Genomic DNA, 26,291 nt, shown 5'->3' on the forward strand with positions numbered 1-26,291 from the left:
AGTCAGGTGACAAATTAGGAAAAGCTCAATTTAGACTGGCTGTCACAAAGACCTGTGCTGAATTTGTGTCAGGGCTGAGCTCCGGCACATCTTGGCAGTTCATAGCCCCTCCACTTCTGGGCTTACTGTGTCAGTTATGAATGTAAAAAAAATTACTCTGAACCTCAGCACCTCTTTCATTACAAATTAAGCACCGACAAAGACCTTACTAATAGTGAAATCTATTAGACGGTGGCCTAGTCTCTCAAGGGAACCGATAGCAGTCCTATCACAGGAGATTTTAATCTAGACTTGACAAAGCATTGCACAATGTTCTACAGGGAACAATTCAGTCATGAGGAATGAAGTAGGTGGCTTCGAGGTTAAAAATGGAGCAGCTCTATGATTCTATAACTGGGAAGAATGCAGTGGGGAATTATATCTAATAAAGTGTATTTCTGCTCATTTATACTAACCATTTTGTAATGTTCTTTCATGAAAAATGTAGTTTCTAAATGTCAAAGTTCAGAAAGGGCCTAACTTTAATACTTAGAAAGATCAAGTATTTTCTAAAAACTGGAAAAAAAATCATCCTGTAAATCAGAATTGTATTAATAAATTTAAAGGACCAATGGAAATGACTCCTTCTACCAGCGTACTTATACAAAAGAGTTTAGTATAAAATGCATTTATTTTGTGACACTACGGGAGAGATGAACATTAGCATTGTAGCCTGAGCTTTTCCGGTATCCTAACTGAGATCCTTATTATTCTATCTTAAATGTTCTTATGTTCCTGGCTGGTGGTTGTATGAAACCTACCAAGACATCCGTAAGGGAGTTACTAGTGATTCTCCTTGTATTTAACAGCAGGTTTATTATTGATTGACTTATTTCTCTGGCTTGTTTTTGTGTTTTGCTTTTTGGTTAATATGCTGTAACACAACATGAGTAGTTGCAAAGTGATATATACAACTGTATTCTAAGCCAAATGCAAGATATTCGGGATAGGACTATTTTTGTTCCATTTAGCTAGAACAGGGATCGGCAACCCTTGGCATGCGGCCCGCCAGAGTAAGCACCCTGGTGGGCTGGGCTGGTTTGTTTACCTGCGCGACTGCAGGTTCAGCCATCGCAGCTCCCACTGGCTGCGGTTCGGTGCTCCAGGCCAATGGGGGTTGCGGGAAGCGGCGGCCAGCACATCTCTCAGCCTGCGCTGCCTCCTGCAGCCCCCATTGGCCTGGAGTGCAGAACTGCGGCCAATGGGAGCTGCGATCAGCCGAACCTGTGGATGCAGCAGGTAAACAAACTGGCCCGGCCCGCCAGGGTGCTTACCGTGGCGGGCCGCATGCCAAAGTTTGTCAATCCCTGCACTAGAAAGTATCCCTTTTGCAAAACCATTTTATTCCTCAGCACCATCCTTTTCCCACATAAATCTTTATCATGACAAGATACTGTCACTTACACGTCCATGCTTACAGATGTAATCAAACAATTCGCCACCAGATACATATTCCATTACCATGAAAAAATCAGTTGGAGTGCTGATGACCTGATATCTTCAAAAACAAAAGAGAGAATTTAGAAAGACTTAATTAGTAACAACAGGGCAAGGTTTTTAAACAGTTTACTATTATAACCTCTTCTGCAAAATAAACATTTGTTTTGATCTTGTGTATAAAATTGCTTTCCATATATGAAAAGCAATCACTTATTTCAAGATGCAAACAAACATCATCGCTTTCGGTGGTCTGTTGAAAGCATCTGTTTCACAAATTCATTTCTTTATTTCTTAAGCTTTTACGTAATCCTCTGAAATGTTTGCTACAGTAGTTTAACAGGACTAACCTGATTTTCAAATTTCCATTTCCGGCTAAGATTTACAGCAATGTCTTAAGAGATGCAGGCTGCTTTCAAAAGCAAAAAAGGAATATTAACTCCTTTCCCCTCCTTCTTTGTACTGAGGATGCAGGAAAAAAGAATTCTAGGTACTATAGGCAGGTAAAGTTTGAATCTTTCCTATTACACTCCAGTTTCTCAGCTAGTGTAAATTGGTATGTTACTGACCACAATGAAGCTACATAAATTTATAGCAACACCACTAAGGTTCACATCCATTTTCTTGTACTCAGATTTTGTGTTTGCACTTATAGTTGAATTTGTGTTCTGTATCATTACATTAGAAGTGAACAAACTTCCTGTCTTCTTAAAACTGCATGTAAACACGTGTTCAGTAAACCCCTCAAAAGATCAATAAGGGTTAATACACTTAAGCGTGCTTTGAGATCCAGTAAACCAAAGTCTCTGGTAATTTGTTAATGTATACAAGAAAAAAGATCACGTAAAATGGAAAGTAAATGTAATGCATTCTCACTTGCTAATTTTCTTTAACTATTTCATGATTCAATTATTTAGCCCAGACCCTATTGACGTTCGTAATTTAGATTTAATTTTTAGGCCATAATTTGTTCTCTTTGACATATATGAGAACTGGCTGAGACTCAAGGTGCCAGATGCCTCTTTGAGAAGCACTTTTTGCTACCTGATTCATGAAATGGTACCAATCTGTTCTCAAATATGCTAGTGATACTGTGGAGTAACTCCATTAAAGTCAATAGTTCCTTCAGAATTATGGTGGATTAACTGAAGCAGAACTTGACTCCTTCCCTTCACTAGATGACATGCCAATGGTCTAAACATCAGATTATCCTTCTAATGGCCATTAACCCACTTTATTTTAGAAATTTATTTAATGGCTGTCTACTATAATAACTTAATCTGTGCAGTTAAGACTTGAGGTTTCTGGATTTTTAATCTGAGAATACTAAACTATTGCAGTGCAGTTACCTATTTGCAACTTAAATTTGGATACCTCTGAGTGTCGGTTTTGAAAATTCTTGCTTGAATTTTATCATCATAAACAGAAAATGGTAACGTTAGTCTTCTGATATCCAGACCATTAATGGAGGACTCCTATTGGTTTGGGGCTAGGATTTCACCTGAAGAGCCTAATCATGTAGCCATACTCCGAAAAAAGTCTCATTGTCTTCAAAGACTGCCGGATCAGGCCAAAAGAGAAGAGAAACAATAACTCCCCTTGACATCTATGGTAGTTACTTGTAGCCCTCAGTTCTCCGTCACCATTGCCTTTTGATTGAAAACAACAGGGCTTACAAAGGTGTAAGTATGCAGAACTTGATTCAATAAAGTTTACTATGCATGGAATTGCCAAGATAATACCCCAGACTTCCCAGTGAGACTGGTCTGTATAGTTTCTAAGGCTCTGATTCTGCTCTCATTGACTTCAATGTAGCAAGACTGGCCCTAACCTAGCAAAAACCTGTACACCTGTTTAGCTTTGTATATTACTGGGAGTCATTCCACTGAAGTCAGTAAAGTGAAGCACATGTGTAAGATTGTAGGATTAAAGCCTTAATTTATAACTCGGTAGGTTCATAACTAGAACTGCACGAAGGCAGCCTGATCCAAAGCCCTTTGAAATCACTGATTTCAATGGGCATGGGACAAGCCCATAATGAATAGATCTCTCAACTTATTTGCAAAAAGTTACAAAATGTCTTGAATGAATTATTTAGAGATATTAATTAGCTGGCTCTGCTCACTGTTTCTCAAAATGGAAACTTACTATTTCACTCTTTTCCATCTTCGGCAAGTGTAATTTGCTAGTAAAACAGAAATGCATTCAAGAGAATTCCCTCTGATGCACTATAGGATTGAAATGGAATCTGAACAAAGAGAAGCAGCAGCAATAGTACTTACAGTTTGATAATATGAGGGTGCCGAAAAAGTTTTAGGTTTTGAATTTCTCTCTTGATTTTCCCAACCACATCCAAACTCCGAATTTTCTGTCTATTTAAAATTTTTACAGCTACTTTATGTCCTGTCAGCTGGTGTTCTCCAACTAATGGAAAGAGAACATTAGAATGTCACTAAAGAGAATGCAATGACCTGTAGGAGTAATTTAGCTTACTGATATAGGTGGGTTCCCAGGGACCAACGGGAGGAGGGTCATAATGGGTAAATTGTCTGAAAGTTGGGAACCAGAGGCCTGCACAGGGGACTGGTGTTTGGATTCCACGACTCAGATGACTAATAAAGGGCATCTCTAGGTTAGTGATTCAAGTCCAAGCCACGTTGTTGTCACTATCTGCAGATGACTCAGTGGCCCTGTGTGAAATGAGTCTGGTGATCTCAGTCCAGGCCCCAAGCCTGAATTTATGATGTAGACACTTTACAGAAAGTTTCAGAGGCCACAGCTCTGGTGAACACAGAAACTATGCGGTCAGAGAACTTGTTTCTGAGGCACTTTTCCCATGCACTCCTATGAAAGGATGAGCTTATGCAGCATTCAAAATCCTCCCATCCTCACCCAGGATGGAGAGAGTGGAACTGAGCATTATCTATGAAGTTCTATACAGAGTGCTCAAAATCCTGCAAGCTGTACTGAAGGATAACAAGTCTATTCATGTTTTACCCAGAGATCAACAAGCAAGTAGTTGCTGACTAGTTATGTATTTTAAAGTGCAGCTTTGTTGTCACTGAAGGTCAAGCCATTAGGATTGCAATATGTCTCTCCCCTCATATTGCAATCCTTCCCGTAACTACAGATATTTCTAATCCCTCCTGTGCTGCCTTCTGTTTCTAACCACATTAAACTAAGCTACTTTCTCTTGCCCACAAAGCCCTGCAGGTATCATACACTGGGATTTTCCAAACATGCCTTATCGAGCGCTTCAGTAGAGCAAGCCAAACTCTGCTCTGAGTTGTACTGGCCCAAATCACTTACATGGGTGGCAGTGGTGTAACACGATACGAGAATGTGGCTCAGAGTTTTTAACTTAATGTGAAATTTCCCAGCTTTTGTCAGCTTAAGCCAGCCTCCTTCTGTCACCACTTAATGAATTACTTCTTGTGAGAACTAGAAAACGCTTATTAGCTGCTAAAATGCATTTAGACTGAATGACAGATTATGTTCACATTCCATACTCTGGACTTGATGAATACTTCAACCACCCTCCCCAAACTGTTTTCACCATAACCAAGGGGTCCAGTCCTGAAGGCCTTACACAGACATCTATCTTTGCAAAAGCTTAATAAACATGTAGTGGAAATTTCAGGATTTACCCCTGATAAAATAAGCAGAGACACATTTTCATGGGGAGGGCTGTCTGGAAAAGAATTCCATTTGGCAATTTTTTAAAATGTAAACATCTTTTTTCATTCTGCATTAGAACAAAAGGTAGACCTTTAAAAACTGCCATGAGTGTGAGATATTATGACTCTCACCCTTCCCCTAAGAACAATAACCCAATGCTTAGGATCCTCACATGCGAGACTGACACTCTGCTTTGCTGAAAATTTCCCAACCAGCTCTAGTTATAGTGTCCTCTAGGGAGTAGGATGCCAGGAAGGGACTTGCCTTTACATAGGGCTTCCAGTTCTTCAAGGGAGAATTTGATTAATACAAGGCCTTAGGCCTTGTCTACACTACAGGGGAAATTCAATCTAAGCTACGCAATTGAGTTATGTAAATCGCGTAACTCAAATCGACATAGCTTAGACCTACTTACCACAGGGGCCATATTATATGGTGTTGACAGGAAATGCTCTCCTGTCGAATTCCCCTTCTCTTCTCGATCTGGTGGAGTACAGGAGTCAACAGGAGAGCAATCTGCAGTCGATTTAGTGGTTCTGAGACCTGCTAAATTGATCGTTGATGCATCAATCACTGCTCAATTCCCGCCCCCTCCAGTAAGTGTAGAAAGCCCTCAGTGAACTGACAGGGCTTAAGTGTTATTTACATGATGCATAGATCTTAAATGAGCCCTCTGTACAGGGGTTATGTTCAGCAGAGAGATATAATCAAGAATAATAACGTTCTAGACTGTTATGTAGTCTGGCGTAGATTACTTTCCCTATAGAGTCTTAGCACACAAGTGCTAAAAACAAACAAAAAATACTGAAAAAAATATGTCCCTGAATGGGCAATCTGTCTCTGTGGAGCTCATATCCAAGGCTAAATTGCAAGGATTTACAGCATGTAAAGATTAGGTTAATCAGAAATAGATATACATAAATCACAGGGAATATTCATTGTCACACAGGGGTAGAGTAAATCTCAAATAACCTAGTCTTAAAAATAGAACTTTACACGCTTAAATAATTATGCAATCCTCCCAGTGTGCAAAATAACAGAAAGGCCAAATTCTGCAGAAATCTTTACTCAATGGGAGTTTCCACAGTTGTGTTTCTTGGCTCCTGAATACTGCAGTGAGAAACCAATTCTTAAGACTGGTAGTAAGCCCTGATTTTCGGGGAGATGCTGCTGCTGCAAACTTTAGTATATCTTTAGAAATACAGGTCAGAGAGAAATGGTTGTGGGTTTGTGTTCCTTCCTATTGAGCCCATTGCGACTGAATTTGCTCTCTACACTGATAAATTGGAGTACTTCCTGAGGTCACATCACATTAAACGGTGTGTGAGAGCTTGGAATTAGACTCATTCCTTGTGCTGACCCCTGTGTCACAAAGTGTTCTGTGTGTATGAAGCCAAAATTATAAAAAGGAAGCTCCTTGCATATCAAGCAATAATGCCTCTGGCATTAACATTTATGTTGCAGTTTACAACTGAAAGCCTTTAACACCATTTTTTTTTTGCCCATAATTTTAGAAATGGTGAGGAGCCTGCAAAGACTTACACATGTTTAACTTGACATAGAGTGGGTGGAATTCTGGCTCAGCTGATGTTAACGGGAGTCTTTCTTGACACTGAGACTTCAAAGAGGCCAGAACTTCAACCTGTAAGTCATCCCATTGCTACTCACAGCATGCAAACACAAGTACCTGTATAAATTTTTGCAGGATTGGTTAATATTTGCTTTTAGCTTCATATAGTTAATTACCATTACATAACATCCTTCCCATGCCTAAATTAGAACACATGCCAAAAACTAGTTTCTTCCATTCCTCTCTGTCATTTGCTGCTACTTCTATCTCTTCTATGGCACAGAGATGACCTGTTCTACTCTCCTAGCTAAGAGGTCTTCTTCAGGTTTCTCTTGACTGCCCTCATTTCCTTACACCTTCATGTGGGAATCTGTGTGTTGATAGCTGGAGTACATGCCTCAGATATGTCCAGTGCATCCTTCTGATTCTGGTGGCAATGAATGAGCCAATAGTTGGTGATTTCTCAGAACTCTTCATTGTAACAAAGTCTTTCCAGCCAATGCCCGAATCTTTCACAGACATTTATTTTCAGAAGTATCTAGTTCTCTGTCTACAATTTTTGGTAAATACCCAGCTCTCGCACCCGCAGACTACCTTAGCACTGAGATTATGTTTGAACTGAAAATTTTCAGTTTTCCTGATGCTACATATCTTTAATTACCATTGTCATAACTTTAGTCCCAGATTTGGACCTTAGCGTCCAAAATATGAGGGTCAGCATGAAAACCTCCAAGCTTAGCTACCAGCTTGGACCTGGTACTTGCTGCCACCACCCAAAAAATTAGAGTGTTTTGGGGCACTCTGGTCCCCCTGAAAAACCTTCCCTGGGGACCCCAAGACCCAAATCCCTTGAGTTTCACAACAAGGGAAATAATTCTTTTTCCCTTCCCCCTCCAGGTGCTTCTGGAGAGATACACAGACACAAGCTCTGTGAATTCAAACAGAGTGACTCCCCCTCTCCGTTTCCAGTCCTGGAAACAAAAGTACTTTCCTCTTCACCCAGAGGGAATGCAAAATTAGGCTAGCAAATCCAACACACACAGATCTCCCCCTGATTTCTTCCTCCCACCAATTCCTGGTGAGTACAGACTTAATTTTCCTGAAATTTCCCAGAAAAGAAAACTTCAACAGGTTTCAAAAAGAAAGCTTTATATAAAAAGAAGAAAATACATACAAATGGTCTCTCTGTATTAAGGTGACAAAATACAGGGTCAATTGCTTAGAAGAAATATGAATAAACAGCCTTATTTTAAAAGAATACAAATCAAAGCACTTCAGCACTTATTTATGCAAATACCAAAGAAAAGAAACCATATAACTTACTATCTGATTTCTTTGTCCTTACACTTAGAAACAGAAGATTAGACAGCAGAAACTACTTCTCCAAAGCTCAGAGAAAGCAGGCAGACAGAAAAAAGACCTCAGACACAAAATTCCCTCCAACCAAAGTTGAAAAAAATCTGGTTTCCTGACTGGTCCTCTGGTCAGGTGCTTCAGGTGAAAGAGACATTAACCCTTAGCTATCTGTTATGACAACCATACATTTAGTAAATGCTCTGTGTGCCTTTTCTATCGTTGATGTCACTTATTTTACTATCTTCCATAGGAATCAACTTTATTTAACTCTTTAAAATAAATCTATAGTTTGATAATTACACAGCTAAGGCGTTCTCTGTATGAAAAGAGATCCAAAATTTAATCTAAAGCAGGGGGAAAACAATGAAACCACTGACATATTTTAAGAGTTTAAAATCACTACATTTGTTAAAAAGCTGATTTATTTCTACTTGAGAATATGCTTAATGCACTCTAATACATATTTTCTAAATAATGCCATAATCAGCTGTTTCTATCTAACAGCATTGGATTACTTAGAGTTACCAAACAGTTAATGTTTCTTATATTACATTCATAAGGTGGGGCACAGGTGGGGTTTTTGTTTATTTTGGTTTTGATTATTTTTTTGATTACACTGAAAACTTGCTTACAATAAACACAAAGATACAATGACATTCGTGCTCAGGGAGGCCACATAATAATAATCTGAAGCACAAGACAGGGAGTAATAATTGTTTTAGGGATAAACCCTGTCATTAAATTATTAACAGCATATCATTTTAAAGGCTTTAAGCAGATCACTAAAAGCACATTGCAGTGTCTGAGTGCGAACAGGAGCAGAGAGTGAAAATGACAGAGCAGTAAGTAACGCTGTTACCATTCTGGGTGAACGAGGTCATTATTATTAGCAAAGAGATAAACACTGCCAGAGATTCTTTCCTCAATAAGAGTATCCCAAAAATAAAAACTTGGCCACCCTTGAAAGCAAAAGCACCGCTTGGCATGTCCCATTTACTTTATAATATTTAAAACAATAAAATGAACTGTAATATTCTAAAGTTTGTATTATACATGCAAGTCAGGGTTTTAACTATGGCTGAGGTAAACAGGGTCATTCTCATTGTGCAGTACATATAAAATACCAATCATCAATATTAGGAGGCACCTTTGCATCTCTTGGGATTCTGGAAATTACAGCTTCCCAAGGACTGCTATAATTTACAGCACCTTTTGCCGTGCTGCTTATGGCTGCTCTGTAGCCCAGAATTTCTAGAAAATGCTATGCTAAAGCAACCCTCCTTCGACATTTGTGAGGGGGACAGTGTATGGCCACTTATGTGACCCTGAACTGGTAGAATTCTTCCCAGACCCTTTGTGGCATAGTTCTGGAAGGAAGTCAGTCCCTCTTCCAGCCAGGGTTAATGTAGCATGTACATGGAGAAGGGGGAGTCGGTGAGAAAGGGGACTGGAATAGACCACATCAAAATCTACAGACCTTGTATCAGGGTGGATAAGCCCTCAGGACATATGATTTGGCAGGACAATAGAAACCCCATATTTAAGGCCTACAAATCACACACCTCAACAGTATGATGCTTAGTCATACTTTGCATGTGCTCACCGAAGCGCCTTCCATTGGAGAATCTCAAACCATTTTCCAATATGAAAGAATTATACCATGCCACATCTCTTGTGGTCAGTAAGAGATATAACTGCTTTAGCTGGGGAAACTGAGGCACCACAAAGTAAAGTGGCTTGGTCACAGTCATGCAGAAGTGACACAGTCAGGAACAGAACCCAGATCTCAGCCCTGTGTTCAGCACAGTCCTTTAGATGCCAATGACACATTATATCTAATATGTATTTACATCGCTCCCATCTTCAGTCATTAGGCCAGACTGGGCCTGAAAGATTGTATATAAAGAAATAATGCTGCTGAATAGCTTATCTTCTTTCCATCCCTGAAAAACAACACCACCTTTGCAGGGTTTTTTTTTTTAAGTTCAAAACACATTAATAATTAAAAATTACAGTCTGCTTTGTAATCCATCTTTTGCTTACAGTAAGCATTAGATACAGAGATATTTTGTTTCAGTCCCCAGTGCCTCGTTAAGCCTACACGTATGGCTTGAGAGACAAAGAGTGACTATAAATTGCCTTTTAAACACTTCAGGTTTCTAATGTAGCTGTTTCCATCCAGAGGAATCTTTCCATGCTGGAGTAAACACACTTTCTTGCCCTGTTCAGTAGGCTGCTGTGGCTAGCCTTCATTTTATCTTTGGTGGTTAGCTTGTGTTCTGTTCTTTCCAATGATTTTATCTTAAGCTACTGGGTCAAGTTGGGAGTTTGTGTTCCTCTACACTATACACAGGGGGAATAACTGGCTAGGAGGTAGTACTGCTGAAAAGGATCTGAGGATTACAGTAGATCACGAATTGAGAGTCAACAATGTGATGCCGTTGCTAAAAAGGGTCGTATCATTCTGGGCGGTATTAACAGGAATGTGATATGTAAGACATGGCATGTAATTCCCACTCCAGTTGGCACTGGTGAAGCCTCATTTGGAGTACCATGTCAATCCTGGGCACCACCCCTTAGGAAAGATGTAGACAAACTGGAGACAGTCCAGAAGTGAGCAACAAAAATGAAAAATGCTCTCTGAGGAAAGGTTAAAAAAGCTGGGCATGTTTTGTCTTGAGAAAAGAAGAATGAGGGGGGCCCCTGATAACAGCTGTTAAGAGCTGTTATAAAGAGGATAGTGATCAATTGTCAGAGGCTGTTAAAAAGAGGACAGTTCTCCCTATCCACTGGAGGTTAGTCAAGTATTAATCTGCTTAATCTGCAGCAAGGGAGATTTATGGAAGATATTAAGGAAAAGTTTCTAATTACAAGGATAGTTAAGCTCTGGAATAGGTTCCAAAGGAGGTTGTGGAATCCCCATCACTGGAAGTTTTTAAGAAGAGGCTAGACAAACACCTGTCAGGGGTGGTCTAGGTTTACTTGGTTCTGCCTCAGCGCAGGGGGGGGACTTGATGACTTCTTGAGGTCCTTCCAGCCACTTCTATGATTCTGTGTTGTGGAAGCTATGAAACTTGTTGCTCGCAGTACAGGAACAATTTTTCACGTACTAATATTAGAAATAGGTTGTAGAAATGTAGATCTTGCAACTAATTTCCCCAGGTTCTGGGGGGGCGGGAGGAAGGAATACTGGTTCCTGTCCTTTGCTCACACACAGCCCAAAATAAAAGATTCTCCTCCCCTGATTCTGATGGACAGGCGATAATATGAGCATATCTTGGAAAAACGAAGAGCAAGAAGCAGATGGTGTGTAGCACATTCCCTTTTGGTACCTGGTGGTTGTCTTCTGGGAAACCTCCATGAAGTAATGTTGCTAGAACTCTGCTCCACGCCTTCCCCTCCCTCTTAGGAGTGAGGTGAGCAGTAGTGGGATGTGGGATTCAGCCAGTGGCAGCAAACCTTCTCAATAGCATTGGCTGCCATTGGCAATGGGGTGACCTTACTACATGCGTAGAGGGGAAAACCATGCTTAGGCCTGGGGGGGAGTGCTACTTTGACGCACAGATCCTTGGGGTTGGCAGGCTGTACCCCTCCATGGGATCACAAAGCCCTCCCTTTAGAGGGAAAGGTGTGGGGATACTCCACAGAGGAGAGACTCAGAGATTTTGATGTAGTCTTTCCTCCTAAAGAGAGAGGCCCACAGGGCCCAAAGACTCTAATACTCCTGGATTATCAGCATCACTGCCATTTTTCAGTGCACTTCTCCCTTTATTTTATTACGCATGTTCAGGGCCTGATGCAAAGCCTATTATAGTCAATAGATGTCTTCTCCTGATTTCAGTGGCCTGACACAAGCCCCTTAGAGCTTTCAGCTCTTGACATTTGCCATGAGCTATTGGGAAGAGAAGTGGAATTTCTCAGAAAGTTAATACAAACAAAACCAAATAATTTGCTTTCTCAGTTATTCCCTAGAAGAGAAAGGTGGGAGGGCTGTGTTTGAAATTGGCTTTAGTCACTTTGATGAGTATTCTGGCCAATTTCTGCAATGCTGAAAACCACAAACAGAAGTGACTCTGGGACTATCATGGCCTGGGCTAGTGGAAGTTAGTCTGGTGGTGAACATGACCAAGATAATGAGAGAAAAAGCAGAAGTCATCTAGTTCTTACAACGAGGCAATGACTGCAAGGGCTAGTCATGAACGCTGACCGCAGCCTCAGAAACACCAAGACAAAAGAAAGTTTATAGTGTTACTCTTCTTAAGTACCTACTTCTTCTATTGAACATTGCATTATCATCAGCATTTGGCAAACATCGTAAGAACTAATATAAGAACGTCCGTACCGGTCAGACCAAAGGTCCATCTAGCCCAGTATCTGTCTACCGACAGTGGCCAATGCCAGGTGCCCCAGAGGGAGTGAAGCTAACAGGCAATGATCAAGTGATCTCTCTCCTGCCATCCATCTCCATCCTCTAATGAACAGAGGCTAGGGACACCATTCTTTACCCTTCCTGGCTAATAGCCATTTATGGACTTAGCCACCATGAATTTATCCAGTTCCCTTTTAAACATTGTTATAGTCCCAGCCTTCACAACCTCCTCAGGCAAGGAGTTCCACAAGTTGACTGTGCGCTGTGTGAAGAACTTCCTTTTATTTATTTTAAACCTGCTACCTATTAATTTCATTTGGTGACCCCTTCTTGTATTATGGGAATAAGTAAATAACTTTTCCTTATCCACTTTCTCAACATCACTCATGATTTTATATCCGCTATCATATCCCCCCTTAGTCTCCTCTTTTCCAAGCTGAAGAGGCCTAGCCTCTTTAATCTTTCTTCATATGGGACCCTCTCCAAACCCCTAATCATTTTAGTTGCCCTTTTCTGAACCTTTTCTAGTGCTAGAATATCTTTTTTGAGGTGAGGAGACCACATCTGTACACAGTATTCGAGATGTGGGCGTACCATGGATTTATATAAGGGCAATAATATATTCTCAGTCTTATTCTCTATCTCCTTTTTAATGATTCTTAACATCTTGTTTGCTTTTTTGACCGTCTCTGCACACTGCGTGGACATCTTCAGAGAACTATCCACGATGACGCCAAGATCTTTTTCCTGACTCGTTGTAGCTAAATTAGCCCCCATCATATTGTATGTATAGTTGGGGTTATTTTTTCCAATGTGCATCACTTTACATTTATCCACATTAAATTTCATTTGCCATTTTGTTGCCCAATCACTTAGTTTTGTAAGTGGTTAGCAAGGCGAGTGCAGAAGAGATGTAAACAAATCTCTTTCTAAAAATGGCCCTTTCTGATTCAGGACAATGTGGCGTGATCTTGGCTGGGGCTATTGGGTGATGACATAATATGTTTACTGCCATTATTAATTACTATACTTTTGCCTACACCTAATGAAACCCCCGCGACCTGTAATCTCACTGTTGTCTTTGACTTGTCTCACAACTCCTTCTAGCTACTCAGCCCATCCCATCTTGGATCTCTTGCTGAATCCTGTTACCTCTTTCTCATTTAACCAAAATCCAGTCCCCTATGATTCTATGATCCCTCATCTTCAAGAAATCCCTTATTTTTTTCCTCCTTGATCCCCACACCTTTTCCCTTATATTTTCTTATCTTTGAAGAGTACGCTTTTGTGGGGCAGGAACAGTAACTTCCCTAATGCACTGTGCAAAGTGATAGTGCCAGATCACTAGCGTTATAAAAACAAATCAGCCTGAAAAATGGTTGTAAAATGACTACATATATCATATTCTTAGTGAATAGGAAATAATTATGCAAAATATATATATGCTTGAATTGATAGCTCATAATAGATCTAATTTCCTTCATGTTTCTTGTTAGAACATAATGATTACAGGCTACTCTAGTGCTCATTAAATCAAAATTGCTATAATTTAGCACACAAAGAACACACCTAGTTTAATCTCAGTTTGGAAACCATAAATCCACTTTGCATACGCCGAACTCCCACCAGAAAAGGGGACAGTGTTTTAGGCAAAATACTGAGAAAAATTATACGTATAAGGCACTAATCCATGAAAAGAACTTTTCTTAAATCTGAATTGGTTATATTACTTTAAACATCTTTGGGAAACTGCTGGCTGTGTGTGAAAGTCAGGATTGTATAAAGGAATGATTTAATTATTTAAATGATCCCTTTTTGCCCTGTTTATTTATCCCAATAATTCTTTATTCTAGGCATTTGGGATTTTTGAGTGAAGAAGAACTTTTTTTTTCATAGAGACCAGATGAATTGTGTATTTTTCTTTGGTACTGTTATATGAGAAGTCAAAATTCAACTTAACGTTGGAATTAATAGGAAAAAAGGAGGTGCATGTACTTTTATTCAAAATCTTTCAGACAACTGAGGCAAAGCTTGTATCTGACTTGAAAGTGCAAGGTGGTTCTGACTGATCACGGATTAGCCTCTGCTGTATAAATCAACCCTTACTCCCTATCCCTTCTGCTACAGTTCTCAACTCAAAGCCGCTTTGATTTTGTGAGTATGATGTATTTAGGGTAGGAGAAGAAATCACCTTGGCTCTTGCTCACCACTTCCTATTCCCCAATGTGACACCTACTACATCTTCTATAGCGGTGACACAGATGGAGCTCAAGGCTGACACAACAGGTGCGAAGATGCTGGTCATTAGTGTATAGCTAAGACAGGTTCCTTTCAGTCACCACTTCGTTCCCAATCTCCTCCATACCCAGAAATGAAACATTTGAACACTCTCTATTCTACCCACAGGCAAACAATGAATGCAAAGGTCAGGGTTAGACATGACTGCATATGGTTATAAAGAGTGAGGGTTGAATCCCCTGAAACCTCCTGCTTGCACCCATTCAGCATTCCTCAGCCAACAATTACCCTCTTCTCTCCAGAGTAGCCTGCATCCCTACTCTTCACCAGCCCCACACAATATCCCACAGGCAGCAGGGACACTCCAGCTTTAGGAAGGGCACATACTAGGTGAAGAGGGAAGCTTCATTCTTAAAGTCAACACCCACTAGGACTAGGGTGACCCAGAGAGCAAGTGTGGAAAAATCAGGAGGGGGTGGGAGTGAAGGTGCCATATATATAAAAAGCCCTGAATATTGGGACTATCCGTGTGAAATTAGGAATTTGGTCACCCTAAACACCCACATTCTTTCGTGTGAACAATAGGAAGGGTATCATCAGCTGTAATCACCACACTGCTGCCCAGCCAATTCTCTGCAGCAGGCCTGGCTCCCACAGCCTGGTACCACCGTGGCTTGACATTGTGCTGCTGCCTCAACATGCCCGTGACAAATATTGCCAGGCTCGGTTGCCAGGTCTGGTTCCCTGCACAGGAATCCAGGTCACTGTGGTCTCTGGCAACAGCAACCAACCATAAGAAAGCCTGTTCCCTGCCTGCGGCCATGCGAGGGTACCAGGCAGGCATAGAGGAAGTGGATTCCACAGGCTGCCCGCCTGGCCTGGTTTCAGAAGGGTAGGGAAAGGCTGCACAGCGGACGGAGGGCAAGAGGACAGGCGGTGGAGTGGTGAGGGTGACGCAGGGAAGAAGGTCTCACATAATACATGCTTACAGGTTGCACAGGCCTCACCTGTTGCACTCAGGAGCGGCACCAGGGTTTTTGGCGCCCTAGGCAGGGGTCTTCCACGCTTCCGGTCAGCGGCAATCCGGCGGCGGGGGGTCCTTCCTCGCTCCCGGTCTTTGGGGCACTTCAGCTGCGGGTCCCGGAGCAAGTGAAGGATCCGCCGCTGAATTGCCACCGAAGACCCGGAGCGCGGAAGGACCCCCTGTCGCCAGGGCCGGCGCTTCCATTTAGGCGACTGCGCCAGGATTTGGGAGGGCGGCAGACTGCTCCGGAGGTCCTCCCACAGGCTTGCCTGTGAACGGTCTGCTGGTCCCGCGGCTCCGGTAGAGCTCCACAGGCACGCTGCAGAGGTCCACCAGAGCCGTGGGACCGGCGAGCCGGCCCTGCGCCTAGGCACCAAAGACCCTGGCGCCGCTCCTGCCCGCCGCTGAATTGCCGCTGAAGACGTGGAGCGCGGAAGGACCCCCCGCCACTGAATTGCCGAGGGCCGCAAAAATGCTGCCCTCCCAAATCCTGGTGCGCTAGGCGACCGCCTAGGTCGCCTAAATGGGAGCGCCGGCCCTGGTTGCACTGGGCATAGGCGAGGGGCATACACGGGGGAGGAGAGGGGAGGGGATAGGACACCACACAGTGCATCCATCATGATCCATGAGGGAGGGTGCAGGCCGGTGGAGGGAACAGGAGGGAGGAACGGTACATGCAGTGGGACACCGCAGGCTGCGTGTGCAGGGCAGGGAATGGGAGGTGGCACGTACTGGGGCAGGGGATGGGGCTGCACGGCTGGTGCCCTGGAGGGAAGGGAGCTCGGGGGGCTGCACGGGGCATGCACAGGGGACTGCCCGCTGCGGGCCCTGGGGGAAGGGAGCGAGGGGGCTGCCGGGGGGCGGGCCCTGCGGGAAAGGGGGCTCGTGTCTGCCCAGTCCGTGGAGCAGAAGCGAGGGGCTGCGTCCCGCCCGGTTCCCCGCCGCTGCTCCCGGAGCCGAGCGATCCCGGTTCCCCGCCGCGCCCAGCCCCGGTACTCAGCTCTTGACTTTGCCGAAGGTGCCGACCCCGAGGGTGTCCCCCAGCGCGTAGTGCCCGATCTTCACCCGCCCGTCGTGCTTCTGCTTCTCAGCCATCTTCGCTGCGCGCCGCCGGAGGGACCACAATGCAGCAGGGCCGGGCGGGGGGGGCGCAGGCAGAGGGGCGGCCCGGGGCAGGGCGATGCCAGCCTGGGCGGGGGGGTGGCACCGGGGGGGGACTGATGGCCTGGGGCCAGGCTGGGGGATGGGCATAGCGCAAGGGCAGGCCGGGAGGGAAGCAAGGTGCATGGTGCGCACACGGGGGAGGAGGGGTGGGTGCCAGGCCTGGGAGGGGGAGAGGAATGGCAGAGTGTCAGGCTAGCAGGGTGCGTGGTCCATGCACTGGGGGAGGTGGGGTGGGTGCCAGGCTTGGGAGTGGGAGAGGAATGGCACAATGTCAGGCTAGCAGGGTGCGTGGTCCATGCACAGGGGGAGGTGGGGTGGGTGCCAGGCTGAGGGGTAGGTGCCAGGCTTGGGAGGGGGAGAGGAATGGCACAATGTCAGGCTGGCAGGGTGCGTGGTCCATGCACAGCGGGAGGTGGGGTAGGTGCCAGGCTGAGGGGTAGGTGCCAGGCTGGGAGGGGGAGAGGAATGGCACAGTGTCAGGCTAGCAGGGTGCGTGGTCCATGCACAGGGGGAGGTGGGGTGGGGTGCCAGGCTGAGGGTGGGTGCCAGGCTTGGGAGCGGGAGAGAAATGGCAGAGTGTCAGGCTAGCAAGGTGCATGGTCCATGCACAGGGGGAGGAGAGGTGGGGTGCCAGGCTTGGGAGTGGGAGAGGAATGGCAGAGCGTCAGGCTAGCAGGGTGCATGGCGCATGCACGGGGTAGGAGGGGAGGGTGCCAGGCTGAGGGGTGGGTGCCAGGCCTGGGAGCGGGAGAGGAAATGGCAGAGTGTCAGGCTAGCAGGGTGCATGGTGCATGCACAGTGGGAGGTGGGGTGGGGTGCCAGGCTGAGGGTAGGTGCCAGGCTTGGGAGTGGGAGAGGAATGGCACATTGTCAGGCTGGCAGGGTGCATGGTGCATGCACAGTGGGAGGTGGGGTCAGGTGCCAGGCTGAGGGTAGGTGCCAGGCTTGGGAGTGGGAGAGGAATGGCACATTGTCAGGCTGGCAGGGTGCATGGTCCATGCACAGGGGGAAGAGGGGAGGGTGCCAGGCTTAGGAGTGGGAGAGGAATGGCAGAGTGTCAGGCTAGCAGGGTGCATGGTCCATGCACAGTGGGAGGTAGGGTAGGGTGCCAGGCTGAGGAGTGGGTGCCAGGCTTGGGAGCGAGAGAGGAATGGCAGAGGTCAGGCTAGCAGGGTACATGGTGCATGCACAGGGGAGACAGGGTGGGTGCCAGGCTGAGGGGTGGATGCCAGGCTTGGAGCGGGAGAGGAATGGCAGCGGGTCAGGGGCGGGAGGGAGACAGAGTGCACAGTGTCAATACTGGGGAATGTAAGGAGGGGCCGGGGGTGGAATGGTGTCCCTAGCCTCTGTTTGCCAGAAGCTGAGAATAGGCAACAGGGAATGGATCAGTTGGTGGTTACCTGTTCTGTTCATTCCCTCTGGGGCACCTGGCATTGGCCACTGTTCGAAGACAGGATACTGGGCCAGATGGACCTTTAGTCTGATCCAGTATGGCTGTTCTTATGTGCTAGGCCTGGTACTGTGATAGGGGAGAAGGCTGTGTGTACTTGCTCTATTACCAATTGCCTTAAATTTGTATGCAGGTGCCAGTGTTTGATGATGAATAGCACCCATTTGTCCAAGCTTTAGCCATAGTTTAATGGACTGGCTGCAGGTTCATTCCTGTCAGATGGACATTCTATTAGTATGACAGAATGAAGATGATGCACTGGAAGGGAAACATGATTAATAAGCAGAAATCAATGCAGCACCTAAAGCTGCCTTCCTTGTCCATTGATTCATGCTGCTGCCTTCTTCAAACCACTGCTCTGGTGCCCCCTCTGCTAGCACGACAAATTTTAAAATCCCGTCACCACACTGAAACCTGTGTCCCTTCTTCTTTGTTTCCTCTCCCCCTTTCCAAAATGCTTTATGGTTTGTCAGTTTCTCATGCAGTCACAGCCAGGCTTTCGTCCACACAGCCTGACATAGGCCCTGGCCACAACTAAGTCCCTTTTGCGATCTTGCCCTGTATACAAAAGCCATATGTGTTCTTCGCTTTCCCCGAATCTCTGTCGGACCTGAGGCTGTGAGCATTTTAGGGCAGGGCCTGTCCTATTGTGACAGGCTGGAAAATGCCTCGCATCTAGTGAATGCTGCCATAAACCAACCAAAATAATAAACATTAGTGAGTCGTTTCCATTTCAGCACTGATGCAATCAGAGCTAATCATGTAATATAATAATAGATAACACAATTATTTCAAGTAGGCTGTTTTTACTCATTCTCGTTAGAATTGCTCTCAAAAAACTAGACGGAGAATTTTAAACTCACCATTTATAACCCAGACTAACCATCTGAAGGCTATGCTTATTTACTGATAATTAGCCTTCTCCCAACTGATGACTTTCCCTTACTCATTATTTTTAAAAAACAACAAAAAAAAACCCACATCTCATGTTGCAGACTAAAAGAGTTGACAACAGGCTGTGTGAGAGCTTTAGATTGACAAGACTAATGTCTTCCATTCCTTCTGAAGCCTTTGGCACCTCCTGTACCAGCATCCCCCTCAGGTTGGTTTAAGACCGGGGTGGGCAAACTTTTTGGCCTGAGGGCCACATCTGGTTATGGAGATTGTATGGCGGGCCACAGAATTGGGGTTGGGGTGCAGGAGGGAGGTGAGGGCTCCGGCTGGGGGTGCGGGCTCTGGGTTGGTGCCATAAATGAGTTCAGGGTGTGGGAGGAGGCTCTTGGTTGGGGCAGGGGCAGGAGTTGGAGTGCAGGGGGGGACTGAGGGCTCCAACTGGGGAGGGGGACAGCTCTGGGGTGGGGCTGGGGGTGAGGGATTTGGGGTGCAGGAGGGTTCTCTAGGCTGGGACAGAGGGGTTTGGAGAGCAGGAGGGGGATCAGGGCTGGAGCAGGGGAATGGTGTGGAGGAGGAGGTCAGGGGTTCAGGCACTGGGCGGCGCTTATCTCAAGCAGCTCCTGGAAGCAGCAGCATGAGGCCCTCTCCGGCTCCTATACGGAGGCATGGCCAGGCAGCTCTGCGTGCTGCCCTGTCTGCAGGTGGCGCCCCAGCAGCTCCCATTGTCCATGGTTCCTGGAGCAGCAGAACTGGCACTAGGGGTGAGGCGAATGAACCCCAATGGTTTGCAGAACTATGCATAGGAGCTGGAGACGGGAGACATGCTGCTTCTGCTGGGAGCCATGGCGTGTGCAGAGTGGGGCAAGCCTCTAACCCCTGCTCCCTGGCGGGAGCTCAAGGACCATATTAAAAGGTCTGATTGGCTGGATATGCCCCCCCCCCGGCCATAGTTTGCCCACCCTTGTTCAAGACCCTGGCTAGATGGAGCTTGTGTAACAACACAGCTGTTCCAGTCATCTGTGGGCATTGAACCTATGACTGCTAGCACTAAAAAGCAAAAACCTCTACTGTCTGCACAAAAGAAACAGGTCTGTGAGCCCAGAGACGGTAGCAGACTCAAACTTCTATACATGGTGTAGCCACTTGGGGCAGGGGAGAGGAACAAAATGCTACATCACATTAACATGGGTTACATTTTACTGTTTTTAATTGTCCCTTGCGTGGTTCAACCTGGTTTCCCTTTCCAATAGACTTCTGACTGAGAATGTCAACTAAAGAGTTAAAAGTCAAGAAAGTTTATTAAACTGAGATGCCAGGACTTTCTTTGCTAAACAGGACTTAGACTAGCAAAATAAGTCATATTTAACTCATCTTAGCTAACATGTTTAACCTGTTTGAACACTAATCTATAACAGGATTTTTAATAGCTCCAAAAGGGCTTTTAAAATGTTTACTGGTGTTTGAACTAGTGTTCACCTGTATGCCTAACAAACACCTTTTTAAACATTGTATCTTTTACTGTAGATGATGCTGAAGACCCAAAAAAGCAGCTTCAGCAATCATGACGGTAATACACACTGTAAAATCACGAGTAGAAAACGTGCAGTTAAGCTGTAAAAACGTGTATAAACATGCGTGTGGTAAAAAGCACAAGTAAATTATGTAATTATGCCAATAATAAAATAATTTAATTCACCACCAGTTCCATTGATATAAGTAGCCCAAACAACGGTGCCACAGCAGAACTAGAAGCTAATTTATAATACAAAAAGGGTTATATTTAATGAAATCAAAGAAATAAACCCTGTAGAAATCTGGGGCTGCTCTCTTCCCATGGGCATTTAAATGTTCAGAAGACATGTCTCCCAAGGCTTTAAATATAATGTGTCATACGGATAGGAGAGGCGAAATATAGGTTGCATATCAGTCAAAAAGGGCTCTGGAATGAACCCCAATGGTTTGCTTTGTACTGCCCTGCAGGCTGAGTGGCATAATTCATTCTTTAAAGGTTAAATCTTATTTTTCCTTTCTCCTACACTCTGTCTCATTGGTGATTGTAAGTATTTTTATATTTATTAATTCTTTGGGAACGAAAAATAGAATCATGTAAAACAAAGGACACAATTTGCAATTGTCTTTCAATCACTTTTGTTTGTGTATGTTGGTATACATGGGAAACTTAATACAAATAGATCTTGTTTTCTATAGAAAAAATATATTCTGTCACTAAACAAATTTGTTACATTTTGCTTTTGTGTTTGGGTTAGTTGAGTAAGCATTACACTTTATAAACTAGTTATAAGTATATCTTTATTATAATAAAGTGTTAAATGTTTTATTGATGTCTCAAGACATTATTAGTTAATTCTTATAGCATCCAATAGGTGAATATGTGTTTTTATAGTCGAGGCTTATTACCGCCTATTACTAATTCTACTGTGTGCTTATAGCAATGAATGCTGCTCATATCTGTAACATATTTATGACATCTATTAATCATTTATCATGAATAAAGGTACCTTTCTTATAAAATATGACCTGATTAACTAGGTTAGCATTAAATGGTCTTCCTTTAGGAGAAATGGAGTAGGTCTAACAAGTCCTCCACCTGAAAGTAGAAACTCATTATTTAGTAACCTGATTACTAAGCAGGGATCCCTTTATATGAACGATTAATTCTTATTGTCAGTTATTATTATTCCATAGCTCCATAATTCACCTGGGCATGGTATATGCAGACGACGTAGACTAAGACAGGCCCTTGCCCAGAAATGCTCACATTCAGGCAGGTGACCATCCTACTCTCGTTAAAGTCAATGAGAGTGGGGGAGGGGGGCATTTATTACTATGAGGGATCAGCCCAGAAGTAGATAAAATACTGATCCTGATGAGGGAAAAGAAAGTGGCTGAACAAATGTATGTTTTGTTACTTTTAAGGTTTGTTTGTGTACTTTTCCCCCTTTTAATAGTTTTAAATATTCTTCAAATTTAGCTACATTAAATAATTATAATGTGAGGTCAGACACTAGCGATTGGAGGTGATTAGTGGCAAGGTATCCAGACTATATGCATTTGTAAACTGGCTCTGAAGAAGGAGAACAAGTGTCTTGGTGCACCACAGAATGAAGCTGGGCCCCAAAATAGGGAGCAGCATGGAAAAGAGGTAAGTAGAAGGGCCCTATGAGACCGCACAGCATGACATATGAGATGTGATGTCATAGGTCAGGTATCGGCAACCTTTCAGAAGTGGTGTGCCGAGTCTTCATTTATTCACTCTAATTTAAGGTTTCGTGTGCCAGTAATACATGTTAACGTTTTTAGAAGGTCTCTTTTTATAAGACTATAATATATAACTAAACTAATGTTGAATATAAAGTAAATAAGGTTTTAAAAATGTTTAAGAAGCTTCATTTAAAATGAAATTAAAATGCAGATCCCCCTGGACCGGTGGCCAGGACCCAGGTAGTGTGAGTGCCACTGAAAATCACGCGTGCCATAGGTTGCCTACCCTTGTCATAAGGGATGAGTGCTCTGCCAAAGAAACATTTCTGTTTCGAAAATGGGTCATGTTAAAGTATGTTTTACTGTAAAACAGTATAGAAATCTCTTGCTATTTACATAAATTCATGTTAATGTGTAGTCCACCACATGTCCAGCGCTGCAAATTACTTAAAATTAGGATAAAATTTGACCTGTGCTACTGTTGTTATTAATTTTGTATTGTTGTATCACCCAGAGGACCCAGTCATAGAGCCCATTTGTGCTAAGGGGCATACTCACATATAATTTTTAAAAGATAGTCGCTTGGCCAAATTCTGCACCGCTTACTTTAACTTAGTAAAAGCCTCACTCATGCCAGTGGGGGTCATGCCTGAGTATGGTCTGGGGAAAAGCTGCAAGATCTGGCATTGTGTTTTTTGTTTGCAATCCAGTGTTGCACATATTACAGTCAAAGTTATGCTACGTGTAACAATCAGCTCACGGGTTAGTTCTCATGGTATTAATTTTAAATAATGACATCCTGTGTTAGTTCTCTATAGCTCGGCACCCTGTGTAGACATTTGCACCTGTGCCAAGTGAGTGTAAATTAGGTGTCTGTTACTACCACTCTGATTCATTTGTGCACAAGATGCAAGGCAGTGGAGAATCAGATATGTAAGGCTCAGTTTCACACATGCTGAAGTTAAGGGAGGGCATTGTCATTGATTTCAGTTAGTGCCTGTAAAGATGGATCTGAACTGAAAACCTGGACATCACCAACGATCTACAACTTATCCTAGAAAACAATCCTTCACTCTCACAGACCTTGGGAGGCAGGCCAGTCCTCGCTTACAGACAGCCCCCAAACCTGTAGCAAATACTCACCAACAACACAGAAACACTAACCCAGGAACCAATCCCTGTAACAAACCCTGCTGCCAACTCTGTTCCCATTAGGGTGACCAGACAGCAAGTGTGAAAAATCGGGATGGGGGTGGAGGTAATAGGATCCTATATAAGAAAAAGACCCCAAAATCGGGACTGTCCCTATAAAATCAGGACATCTGGTCACCCTAGTCCCCATATCTACTCCAGCGACACCATCAGAGGACCCAACCACATCAGCCACACCATTAGGGGCTCATTCACCGCAAATCTACTAATGTGATATATGCCATCGTGTACCAGCAATGCCCCTCTCCCATGTACATTGGCCAAACCGGACATTCTCTACATAAAAGAATAAATGGACACAAATTGGACATTAGGAATGGTAACATACAAAAGCCAGTAGGAGAACACTTCAATCTCCCTGGACATTCAGCAACAGATTTAAAAGTAGCCATCCTTCAACAAAAAAAATTCAAAAACAGACTTCAAAGAGAAACAGCAGAGCTACAATTCATTTGCAAACTTAAAACCATTAATTTGGGCTTGAATAGGGACTGGGAGTGGCTGGCTCACTACAAAAGCAATTTCCTTTCTCTTGGTGTTGACACATCCTCATCAATTGTTGGGAGAGGACCACATCCACGCTGACTGAATTGGTCTTGTCAACACTGGTTCTCCACTTGTAAGGTAACTCCCTTGTCTTCATGTGCCAGTATATTTATGCCTGTATCTGTAATTTTCACTCAGTGCATCTGAAGAAGTGATTTTTTTACCCATGAAAACTTATGCCCAAATAAATCTGTTAATCTTTAAGGTGCCACCGAACTCCTAGTTATTATTCCAAAAATGCAGGACAAACTACGAAGCTGCCTCTAAAGTCAAATTTTCATCTCGTCAGCGTAAATTAAATTCTAGCATGTATGGCTGTACCTCATGCCGTAGAGTTGACAATACTTGTTGAAAACCCATTGTATGTAGCAGTAGTGGGCATAGAACTCCTTATATAGAAAATAAAAGATATATAGCACATATAACATGATAAACATTGCTATGAGGATGACCACTGACAAAGAGACACTTTGTATGCGTACACATACATGCATGGTATATGCACTTATATAAGGCTGAATTCTCTGTGTGGATTAGTCCTTCATGCAGGAATGGAAATTTGGAGGGAGATTTTTAAAGGCACATATGGGCAGTGACACATCTAGCTCCTATTGAAAGTCAATGGGCCTTTCAGGCACCCAACTCCCATCTTTGCCTTGGAAAATCTCCCCTGCTGTGAAGCTGAATGCATGGTGTGGGCATTTCTTGGTAATTCTGATATGTATAGACAGCTTGTTGTCTCATCCCCTCTGTGGAAGAAACTATGGGTTCCATCCATTTAATCTGCAGTTCTGAAGATAGTTGTGGTTTTTGGGTGAGCCATAGGCAAGCTTTGGAGAGCAGAACCCTTGCAGAGTCTATTCAGCCAGGGACTTGGCTTTTAGTGGCTTGTTGTTGTTGGTTTGTTTGTTTTGCGGGAAGGGGGACATAATCTATCAGTGTATGTCTACACTGCAATGTAAATCTAGGCTCACACTCAGGATCAAATCCAAACTCCTCCTCCGTCTACATATAATTCTGTTTGACTTGGACCAGCAAGCCCTCTGGGAACCAGGACCCAGTGAGTGGAGTGAGTTCAAGCCTGAGTCATACAGGCACTCAAGTCCAAACTCCATCGTGTTGCAATGTGGATGCAGCTCAGGCCCGGGTCCCACAAACTAGGGTTCTGAGAATCTGTCAACACTACCGCACGATCCCATGAGCAAGTGGTCCTTGTCCTATCCCAAGACTAGCTGATAAACTCTGAGGAAATGGAAGCAACCCGCCTGGTGCAAATATAACTGCTTGGTGTTTAATCCTTCCATTGTATTCTGACCACTGAGCTGCAAAGAGAGTGAACCTTCTTGTGCATTTGCAACAAGAAGTCCTTTGCCAGTCGTGCTGCTATCTGGTCACAGGGTCACATCTAAATTTTGATAATCCCTAGTGCAAGGTGAGCAAAACATTCAACTTCAATAAGAGTACCTGGAATGTGTACAAGTAAATAGCAAAGAAGATGTCTGCATTGGGGACCAGTGCAGGGAGCAGATTAAGAGGCTCAAGAGTGATTATCATGAAGCCAGGGATGAAAACCACACCTCTGGGAACTCCCCATCCTGCCATTTTTACAAGGCATTTGGCTGGGTGCTGAGTACTGCACTGAGTGCTGAGCCAGCAGTGGTTCATGATAGCCCATCAGCAGTGATGGTGCCCTTGTCACTCCAGAATCTGGTATTGGATCAGCAGCAGGCGGCAGATCAGGCTAGTGAAGTGACTCTGGAGTTCACACTATTCCTTCAGGAGGCTTTGCTGCTGGAGCAGCTGCATCACTTCCCAGGCCCATACTTGGAGGAGATGTTTGATTCCCCTTCCCCCTGGAACCCACAGAGGAGCAGTCCACCATGGCACCAGCAGCAGAAGCGGATGAGGAAGAAGTGGCCCCAGATCCTGGTAAGCGTTTAGCTCCATGTTTGTTGTTACTAATATGTGAATGGGAGGGATTTCCAGTTTATGAAACAATAAAAATTTTGTTTCAAGCCCTGGTTAGCGATATGTTTCCATTAAGGGCAGAATACACACCGGCACCTCAGTGTCGGCCCCCTTATTCCTACCA

General features: G+C 44.1%; 1 protein-coding gene across 1 annotated transcript in view; it reads right to left on the bottom strand.

Annotated features, from left to right (window-relative positions):
• The window catches only part of PRKAA2 (protein kinase AMP-activated catalytic subunit alpha 2), a 31,853-nt gene extending 15,032 nt beyond the window's left edge, over window positions 1-16,821 (bottom strand). Inside the window, 3 exon segments of the mRNA XM_030573157.1 lie at window positions 1,444-1,537; window positions 3,759-3,900; window positions 16,713-16,821. Coding sequence (XP_030429017.1) covers window positions 1,444-1,537; window positions 3,759-3,900; window positions 16,713-16,806 — 330 coding nt within the window. The 5' untranslated portion in view covers window positions 16,807-16,821.
• Between the last annotated feature and the right edge of the window lie 9,470 nt (window positions 16,822-26,291).

This window comes from Gopherus evgoodei, chromosome 8, assembly GCF_007399415.2.
Source record: "Gopherus evgoodei ecotype Sinaloan lineage chromosome 8, rGopEvg1_v1.p, whole genome shotgun sequence".
In the NCBI taxonomy this organism is placed as follows: Eukaryota; Metazoa; Chordata; order Testudines; family Testudinidae; genus Gopherus; species Gopherus evgoodei.